The following is a 10492-nucleotide window of genomic DNA, read 5'->3' as shown; positions in this document are numbered from 1 at the left end:
CTGTTGCTTTAGTGTGTGTGTAAGTCAAGCTAAACTGAGGCGTCCTTGTTCTTTCTTTTGTTTTTAAGACTGTGTAGAGGCAGACGGTGTCTCAAGATGGGCCTCACTGGGATTCTAAGGGGCTCTTGAGAAGAAGATTCATCCATCAAAGGCATCTGGAGGCAGGCGGGTGGGTGGGTGGGGGGGGGGGGGGGGTCGCTCTTTCAACAGGTGAGTAAGAACCGTTTCCAGAAGACCGTTACATTCCAAGATAAAAAAGAAACTCAGCTAATTTATGAGGTGCAAGTGTCTAAAACGTATGTGATCTGATACAAAAGCATGGCTAAATTCCCTCAAGGTAATTTGTAAGTGTTTTGATGGTTATTGATCTATATAATGTACACACTCTAAACCTAGAATCAGTCACCTCATCCTTATTGATTGGAACAGAATAGATATTTAATTCAATTCCTTTATAAATCAGCAGTTTGTTACTTACTTCAGGCGTACTCTGAATGTTGAATATGAAGTCATTTATATTTATTATTTTGTCATTGATCCCTGAGAGACAGCACAGAGGTGCTGTTCGTGTATCTGTTGTCGTTGCACACTGAGGGAGAACCTGGGTGAAATCCTGTAATTTGAAACCATCTGAGGTCAGTGGGGCGTCTGAGCCACAGGTCAGGGTCAGGATTATCCAGATCACTGGATCAAAATACCGTTACCTAACACCAAAACCTCCCCCCCGATGTCCCTCCTCTTAGCCTGCCCCCCACCATCATTTGATCACAATTGTTACCAGGTATTACCTTGAACTTGACCTTATTTTGACCCTACTGGACACCAGATCGGAGGCAGGGGCCATCAGCTGACTCCTGGCGTCAGAGTGCAGATTAAACCCCTTTAAAGTTTAGTCCATTACATGTTAGATTTCAGTTCATTAGAGACTTGAATATCTCAAAAACTATTACGTGATTGTCATGATTTTGTGTGTTTGTTTTGTTACTTATTTGTTTGAATTCATACACGGTCCCACAAGGATCACTTTTCCAATAATGCTTTTTCTTTTCTGGATTAAATTTAAATACCTCAATAGCTTGCTAGTATTACTGTTACTGTATATTATACTCACAACAAAAAAAGTGTTTGCTAAATACATTTTGTCTACTTGTGGGCAATCATTGCGTTTGTATACGTCCAGAATCTACTCTACTAAATAGAGATTGTATACTTACTGTCCTCAAACTTTACATAACCTCAGTTAGAGACGAATTTCTGGTAGATTGATTTAGCCAACTAGATGCTTATGCTAATTCTCTGCATTACTTCACATGGCGCAAGCGATTTTCTAGTTATTTGGGTGATGTATTGCAAATAATGCACCGTAAGTTATAGCCAGCAGCATCGCTGATGAGGAGCGCTTGCCAAAAAAGAATCATCTTTAATCCAGGATTGTGTTTTAATGCTAAAATTCACTCTATTTCAAATCTGGCTGTTTTATACGGAGCATTTCCCAGTTAAGGAGAAAAAATAGCCATTTAGACGAAGGATTATGATTGCAATTAAACATCTTATGATATTATTTTTTTAGCCAGATCACCCATTCCTATTTCAAATGTCTTTAAGTTAACACGCTAAGATGTGACTGTGAACGTGGTAATTGTAAATCATAAGCATTAACAGTGTGAGCCTGTTTTCTTGCTTGTTAACCAATAAGGTGACCTGAAGAGAAGTATGATACGTGGAAAGTGACCTGCATGTTATATAAAACCATCACAAGGACAATGAGACACTCGAAGTCATCACTAAATTGTTTTTAACTCACTAACACCACTTTTGTTTTTCCTGTCTTGTCAGCATTAGGAGAAGCAATCAAGCGTAAATTCTTGTTGGTGTCAGAGTTACCCCCCCCCCCCCCCACCCCCCCACCCCACTGTTGTTTCATTATTGTCTACTATTCCAATCTGTCCTGCAACACTAACTCTTGAACGCCAGCGTGTGACAGTGTGCTTACAGCCAGAGCACTCACCTGATGAGAGGAATGGAAACGGAAACGCGACACCATGCGCGCTCCAACGGCGTGCACTGTAACGTTTGATTAAATTACTCTGTGGGCTCATGCAGCACGTCCCATTAAAACCCGCCGTTCAAATGAGTGTCACTAATGAACCGCTGTTATTATTTTATTTCATTTGTATTTTTTTTATTTTTTTTTACCACCAAAGCACATTTTGCTTTTGCATGTAGGACGGGTCTACCTATGGACAGAAAGGACGACCCGCCTAAATATGAGCAGCGAGAAGACGGAGAGGGAGGCGAAAGCCAAACTGAAGCGCGGGCCCGCACCCCTCCGCCCGTCAACAAGAAGAGAAGAAAGAAGAAGAAGAGGTACTTCAGCACTGCGTTTGCATTTCTGCCTTCATTTCTGTTATTAGTTCTGCCCAGCCTGACAGTCGTGATTCTCTCGTTTGTCCTTTATCATTTAGAAAAGACAGATAAGAATGATCAGACATCTGTACGACCTCGTAGCAAAGCACAAGTCTGTCCCTCTTTCTGTCTCTCTTCTCTTCCAGATGACTGTGGATGAACCTCACCAGCTGCAAATATGAAAGTGGTGCGTGAGGGAACACACGTGCACATAGTATTTTGTTCCGTTTTAGCTGCTCGTATTTAACAGACATTCTCCTTTGCTGTTTTTCCGGCCTCAGTGCGCCGTGCTGCTTGCAGATACGGCCTCAGAGAGGCGGCGGAGGGCGAAGACTGGACCCTCTTTTGGACCGACTGCTCCGTGTCTCTGGACCGTGTCAAAGACATGAAGCGTTACCAGGTATTCCGGCGAATTTGCTCACACCAATGCAATCCTATATCCTATAATCGTTACGCACTGCTGCCGTCATCCTAAAAACAGATTTACGCTGGATTCAATTATATAAATCAGACAGAGAAGTCACTGTGCTGCAGCCGATTGTAATGCCCTTACATGTAATTTAAATTCTTCTACTCAATGTGACTGCTAATGAAATTATGAAGACTGTGCATTTCCATTTAGGTGATGAGATTGTGTCATTCTTCCAGAGCATGGTCTTCATGGCTCATAAGAGTTTTTCAAGCTCAAGTAATCAATTTGTAAACTAATTGGGTATTTCAGTGCAGGAACTATTTACTACCAGCACCGAATGAAGACGATGGACTGGTCGGTTTTGTCACATCTCACATAGGCTGTGTAGAAATATATACGTGCGGCTGTGCGCTCTGTAAATACAGCCGCCTGTCTTTTGTCATGTTCCAGAAAATAAACCATTTCCCGGGGATGAGTGAGATCTGCCGCAAAGATTCACTGGCAAGAAACATGAACCGAATGCTGAAGCTTTTCCCCAAAGATTACAACATCTTCCCCAGAACGTGGTGCCTTCCTGCAGAGTCAGTTCTCATCAGCTTGTTCCTGCTTTCCTTTAGTTTATCTTGTTGTGTCCTGATATGCTAACACGCCCGTGCTGCAGTTACAGCGACTTCCAAGCTTACACCAGGACCAAAAAAGGTAAAACGTACATCTGTAAGCCAGACACCGGTAGCCAAGGCAAAGGCATCGTCATCACCAAATCAAGCCGAGACATTCAACCTGGAGAACATATGATCTGTCAGGTTTACATCTCCAGGGTGAGGGTCTAGCAAACAACGCATGCAAGCATTTACACAGACGCATGGAGTTTACACGTGTCTTTCATTCACTCCACAGCCTCTCGTGATCGATGGATACAAGTTTGACCTGCGGATCTATGTGCTGGTAACGTCATGTGACCCGTTCAGCATATTCATGTTCAAGGAGGGGCTGGCACGCTTCTGCACCACTAAGTACATTGAACCAACGCACAGCAACCTGGTATATCTCAAACAGCCTCAGAATTTAATTAGCATAGATTAGCCACTGCCCTGTACGTCACAATAAAAACAACTGTCTCATATTGTTTCATTGGCAGCGTGTTATTGTGATTACAAAGAAAGATAATAAGAATTTTAGGAATACATTTCAGAAAAAGATATTCAATAATATTCTATTTTTTATTATGTCAGTCGATTGGGGAAAATGGCCGTCATAAGATCGCTACGTGATTTGCTCTATCGCTCTTCCTTGTCTTTGTTGTATTAGGATGACGTTTGCATGCATCTAACAAACTACTCCATCAACAAGAACAGCGAGAACTTTGTGCGTGATGAAGAAACCGGCAGCAAGCGGTACATTTGCAGATAATTCTTGTGTCGTATTACTGACACTAATTCGATACTTTGGATTTACTGGACTGTGTTTTTTTTGCTTGCCAGAAAGCTTTCCACCCTAAACAAGCTCCTGGAGTCCATGAGCTGCGACACAGAGAAGATGTGGAGTGAAATTGAAGACCTGATCGTAAAGACTCTGATCTCCGCTTACCCCATCCTCAAGCATAATTACCACGCGTGCTTCCCCAACCACGCCACCGGCAGCGCCTGCTTCGAGATCCTGGGCTTCGATGTGCTGCTGGATCACCGGCTCAGGCCCTGGGTGCTGGAGGTGCGTTGGCCTGTACAGCATACAGGGTTGTGCTCAGGTTCATGGGGTTAGAATGTCACCTATAGCATCATCTCCTCGTGCTTGTGTGTCCAGGTGAATCACTCCCCGAGTTTTACCACTGACTCGCAGCTGGACCGCGAGGTGAAGGACATGCTCCTGTACGACACCCTGGTCCTCATCAACTTGGGCGCCTGCAACCGCCGCAAGATCACCAAAGAAGAGAGGCGCAGGGTGAAGGACAGGCTGCAGCAGAACAGCACCAGAGAGGCCAGGTATGGGTTCTGTCAGATTTATTTGTCTTTTATTTTATTTTTGTCAAGGTAGTATTTGTCACGTGTACTCCATGTGTGCGTTTTCACCGCACCAGGTCGGAGGAGCTGCGTCTTTGCCAGGCAGCCACGGTCCGACAGATGGAGAGGTACCAGGCCAAACACCTCGGCGGCTTCAAGAGGATTTATCCCCGAGAGGGAGGAGAGAAATACGAGAAGTACTTCATGCACAGCAGCTCCCTCTTCCAGGAGACTGCAGCATCCAAGGCCAGGGAGGAGTGTGCCAGGTATACCTGCAGCATGCTTTAAATGCATTCAGTACGGTAAAGAGCAGAAACTGTGATGCTTTAAATCTTATTCTGCCTGGAAGATTTACAGCTGGAAAAAAGTCCATTTAGTGTGTTCACTACTTGAACAACAGAATATTAATTGACAAGAAACTGTTTGTGGTAATGACAGCTGATTTCTGCGAGCAATTTAAAGGGTTTTCTTTTGTCTTTTTTAATCAACAACAATATTAAGCATCAATAAATCTTTGAAGTAATAGTGAATATTCTAAGCATTAGCTTTTGAATTTCTTAAATGTGGATTTGAGAATTTTCTCTGCTTTACATTCTATTTTATATCAATATAAACGCTATCTGGATTTTTGAATGTAACATTTGAGTCTGCAAAATGTTTATATCTTCACTCACAACCAAAATTACTAATTATTTTAGAATTATATTTATAATGCTTCTGAGTTCATCTTTTTATCACTAAAATACATTTTGCTAATATTTATGCAAGTAAATGTAACGGAGTAAAAAGTACAATAGTTATCTGAGAAATGTAGAGTAAAAACTAAAATATATTAATAATAATAATATTATTGTTGTTGTTGTTCTTCAAAATCCTTTAACTTCAATTAACAGATCAAGTATATGTGTGTGTTTACACACTCAGGCAACACCTGCAGGAGCTGCGTCTGAAGCAGCAGAAGGAGAAAGAGCAGAAAGGAGGCCGGGGGAGAGACTTGCAGGGGGAGACAGCAGGGGAGAGAGTCAAAGCCAGACGAGCACCAACACAGCCTCCGACGTTAAAGGGTGACTGTGACGCTGCATCGGTGAGGCTGCAGTAACAGCATGAAGCCACAAGAGGGAGTCAAGCAGGTTGTGCTCTGTGATAAATTGTTCATATTCTGGCTGACCCCTTTGAGTAAATGTGCTCTTGCCAAATTTAAATTGGCCAGAATAATACTCCCGCAGATCATTTTTATTGGATGTCCCTCATTCCAAATTCAAATACCTTTTATTGTCAAGACAGGAAAAACAAACAATGTCATCAAGAGCATTCAAGTGACAGTAATTGCAAATGTATTGTAAATGCATATACTCGTGGGTTACATATACAGCGAGGCAATAAAAGGAAATCAAATCAAGCGTCTTTATGTTTTCTCTGCAGGCACCCCTGTCCAGTGTAGCGGCGGAACCTGAAGAAGAGAAGCATGAGGAGCAGCGGCCTCAGGAGGAGACGCGAGAGATGGAGGAGCAGGAGCGGGTTGATTCACTCCTCCAGAGGAGGAAACTACTGCAGGACCTGGGGGTGGTGGAGCAGATCCACCGGCTGCTGCAGGGCAGCACAGGCAGGCAGGGAGTCCTGCAGAATGCCAGGGAGAACACCGAGAGTCAGCACCAGGTGAGGGGAAGATAAATGCATCGATGCTCTGGGTTTTGTTTGTTCGTGCTTTCTCTAGCCTCCATAGCCACCGCGCCATTGTTGTTCCATTTCAGTTGGACTCTCTGACATGGTGTTCCCAAAAAGCAAAGGAGCAGCCCTTCACTCAAATGTCACGGCAGGTATATACGTGAACAGAGACACGTGATGAGACTCCGACACACATAATTCAATATTTTGGTTGACGAACGCTTTTATCTAAAGAGGTTGTCCAGGAATGCGTGGCTCCCTTGCATGCACGAAAAAAAAAAGATGCACAAATCAAGAAAGAAGTTATTTCAGTCAGAAACAATTGAAATTGTCCCCTGCTGGTGATTTCAGGAGATGACACTTTTTCCTCTGCAATTTCCAAAGAAAGAAGAAAAAACATTTTCTCACGAATTGTAATGCAGTTCCTCAAATAACGATGATGCTGATTGATCGACTCAATCGATCGAATCAATTCATCTGGTAATCTGGAAACTGTAAATCATTGTGATTATTTACACTTCTTCAGTTTCTTCTTTTGTGCATTTTAAATCTGAATATTACTCATAATTTCTAGCACCAATGAAATCATCACCAAGGGGGAATGAAATTGGCATACTGTTGTTCCTGCGTTGCAGCACACTCACCGCCACATGACTCAGCAGTGCCAGATCAGGCCCACAACGGAGCAGAGGCACCCGGACTCTGAACCCGAGAGCCGCGACAGAGCAGGAGGACTTCGGAGGACCTTCAGCACACAGCGGATTCACTACCCGGGTAAACACTGCAAAATCAGTACAGGTATACAAAATACGAAATGTAGAAATTAGAGTTCACTGAAAAAAAATATTTTAGTCCTGAAACCTCTCACTTTTAAAATGTCAACACAAATTTCCAAAGGCAAACACAATACAGGGCAAACAGTTCAACACCGTCTTGTTCTTGTGTTTTGTAGTGAATGTTTCCTCCTCTGTCTCCTCATCAGCCATCGGCTCTCTGGCTGCGAGGCACGACATCAGGAGCTGCTCCTACACCGACTCGCAGCGCCGTCACAGCAGGTCCGACCTTCGCCACGTCCCCGGGGGAGGAGGCCTGAGCGGCGGCGCCTGCGCCTGCGCCTCCCACCGCCCCACAGCCCTGCACGACCTGCTCGTGATCTCCACTTGGGCCCCCCTAGTCAGGAGACCTCATGGCTTCTCTCACATAAGTCACGGCATCTCTCGCAGAACTCTCAGCAAGGTAAACGGAGGTGGGGAGCAGGACCGCCGGGTCCAGACTGGATCAGAAACGACTGCAGACAGACGGAACCTGACGAGAAGCGGCGGGGGGGAGGTTTTAGAATGAGAGTACTACACTGTGCCCGTGATGAACATCCCAAATAGTCTCTGGACACCTGAAGGGAACGTTGCTTACATAACCTCCAGCGCTGCAGAAACAACATCATGACTCCTCTGTTTTTCTACAAGAGCGTGGTGCTCAGATATGTCTTTTTATTCTGCTTTGAGAATGGGTTCCCTCACCTAAGCCTCATGTACTGTGCCAAAATAAAAGCGTATATGAGCCAGATTTAGTACCGCGTGGCATCTGTGTGAAACCTGCACACACACATCCTCTGACAAAATCAGGATCTAATATCCTCAATGATTATTGGCTGGTGATATGATGGAAACAGATGCAATTATCATGGCTGTTTAATTAATGTTAATTCGGATCAGAACCCTATTTGAAAATAAACGGGCCCAATTATAATTAAATGCCTTTGGCTTCAGTTCTCAAGGAAATGTATCCATGCACTCAAGGACTGAAAATCATATTTGCTTTGACTCTTTTTTTAATTTTAATGTAATTTTATTATTTCACCTTCCAGATTTTTGTTGTTTCATTTTAAAAATATAATACATGTTTTTGTTTTATTTTGAAAATGACTATTTTAATATGGTTTTAATATGCTATTTAATTACTATATTATTATTATTTTAGCTTCAGATTATCATTGGGAGTTAACGACATCATAACGTTTTAAAGCATATCTACATCCCACCCCCCCCCCTCTCTCTCTCTTTTCCGTTTTGTTCTCAGATTAAGGGCAAAACCAAAATATCATTTTTTAAACTGCTTTTGACTCAAAATTCGACGAAACAAGCCAAACTGATGAATCCTGTGAGGACCGCAGGCCACGCGTTTATTTAAGGAGTGTAATGTTCAGAAAACAGTTTAACTCTAATTTAAAAGTTGTTTATTAATAATTCTGAAGGTAAAATTCGTATGGTGCAAAATAAAACCCTTAAAAAGCTAATCAAGCGTCTCAGGTTATAACCCTAAATGAATCAATTGAACATGTTTTGTTAAACGAGGCCTCTGCCTGCAGAAACACGAAAGACTTTAAAAGTTTCTGACTGAAAAATTACGAAAACAAAAAACTCCCCGAAGGCCTGCATTCAAAAAAAAATTAAAAATACTCGTTTCCGGTCTGACTTGTATTCTTTTTGTCAACGAGCTCAAAAAAGCTAGTTTTTTAATATACATTTTCAAATTGCGTTTCGTTTTTTCAAACGTATTTTACGTTTAAATCACATTTTAAGAACGTGAGTTTTGTAGATTTTGTGTCTCTTGGAGACCAAAAAAAAAAAATCAAAGCGGAGGGTGGATGTGCGGCATTTCAGGAATTTATGGTTTTATTGGGTCCATAAATGTCGGAAATCCACTTTGGTGGGGGAAACCCAACCAACCCAACCGAGAAGGAACATTTGAAACAAACTACAACAGAAATAAGACATATATGAAATAACACTGGGTGGAAATGCGTTTTGAAAGAACGAATTCTAAGCATTTGGACAAGATTACGTCGATTTCCAGATTAGAATTCTGTGGCTTTGTCCAATGTGAACATTAGTGAAGTTTTATTTCATTTTTCTGGTTTTCCTTGACCTCAAAATAGAACACGAATTCAATCACTGGCTTGTATATATCGATGCCAAATTGATCAGACGAGAGAAACACCCGCTCCAAAGATTCCGCCCTTATATCTCACAGAAAGAGGAAAAGAATGGTTTTCACACAATTTGCAGGATTGAAAATCGTCTAATATTATATGTCTAAATTCTAACGTGGCTTCCTGAAGCTCCACCCGCGAATCGAGAACAATAAGAAGCATCACAAACCTTTAGAAGCTGGAAAATAACCAAGCGCTCCGCGTCCGGACGCGCCATGTCTCTATAAATACTCTTAGAACGCTCCTTATTCTTATTCGACATCACATTTAAAACATTTCGGGCCTTCGAGGAAAATAAAGATGGCGACGAGGAAGATGTCTAAAAGAACAAAAACGGCTGCTGTTTATGAAAATTTACAACTTTGCAATGGAAGTTTACGACTCGCGGGGCTCAGGGATTGGCTGCTGGCGGTCATGTGGACGGCAGGAACGGGAACTTATTTCCCATGAGGTTATATCGCAGCTGCTGTTTTCCACCGCTCATTCACTTAACACTAGTAACACAACCTTTGTATCGCCATTACGCGTGAAGTGGTTTTTTGGGGGGGAGAAGCCGGCCGCTGGCGCGCGTGGAATTTTCCAAAAATGATGGTCGATGGAGCTCCATCGCACGCACGACGTCTGACTGTGCGCGCCATGGTTAACAAATATGTGTTGGTGAAAATGAGGAATCGTCACTCTCTTGGATGGTGGGATTACTATCTTGAAATCTCTTGAAGAAATCTGGCAAGAAGACTGCAGAGGAAACCAGAGCAGCTTCCGTGGAGTGGCACCCCCACGGGGGGGGTGGGGTGGTGGGGTGGTGATGGATTATCAACAAAGGTAAGGGCAACCATGTTTCCACCGCGACGCACAAGTGCGCTGCCGCGCTGCTGTGTCTGAACGGTCACTGCAGGCCTGATGTTTATATTTCCAGAAAAGGGAATTGTCATCCAGTCATTTGCGTCCTCTCTGTTGCTGATTGGTCGAACGCGCTGCGCTTTCATCTGCACTTTAAAAGATGCTGAAACCAAATCGCTGAAA

The 10492-nt window shown here is 43.0% G+C and overlaps 1 protein-coding gene across 1 annotated transcript; it reads left to right on the top strand.

Moving 5' to 3' along the window:
* Positions 1–2239: 2239 nt before the first annotated feature.
* ttll6 (tubulin tyrosine ligase-like family, member 6) lies at positions 2240–7789 on the top strand. Its single transcript, XM_068754843.1, is given in 16 exon segments — positions 2240–2367; positions 2640–2685; positions 2687–2806; positions 3269–3399; positions 3480–3636; positions 3716–3859; positions 4127–4212; positions 4300–4525; positions 4619–4797; positions 4893–5081; positions 5740–5899; positions 6238–6471; positions 6567–6632; positions 7116–7254; positions 7463–7761; positions 7763–7789. Coding segments are annotated over 16 exon segments (2331 nt in total).
* The last annotated feature ends 2703 nt before the right edge of the window (positions 7790–10492 follow it).

The sequence above is a fragment of the Brachionichthys hirsutus genome, chromosome 21 (assembly GCF_040956055.1).
Source record: "Brachionichthys hirsutus isolate HB-005 chromosome 21, CSIRO-AGI_Bhir_v1, whole genome shotgun sequence".
NCBI classification, from domain to species: domain Eukaryota; kingdom Metazoa; phylum Chordata; class Actinopteri; order Lophiiformes; family Brachionichthyidae; genus Brachionichthys; species Brachionichthys hirsutus.
The sequence above is the reverse complement of the archived record's forward strand: the minus strand, read 5'-3'. Positions and strand labels throughout refer to the sequence as shown.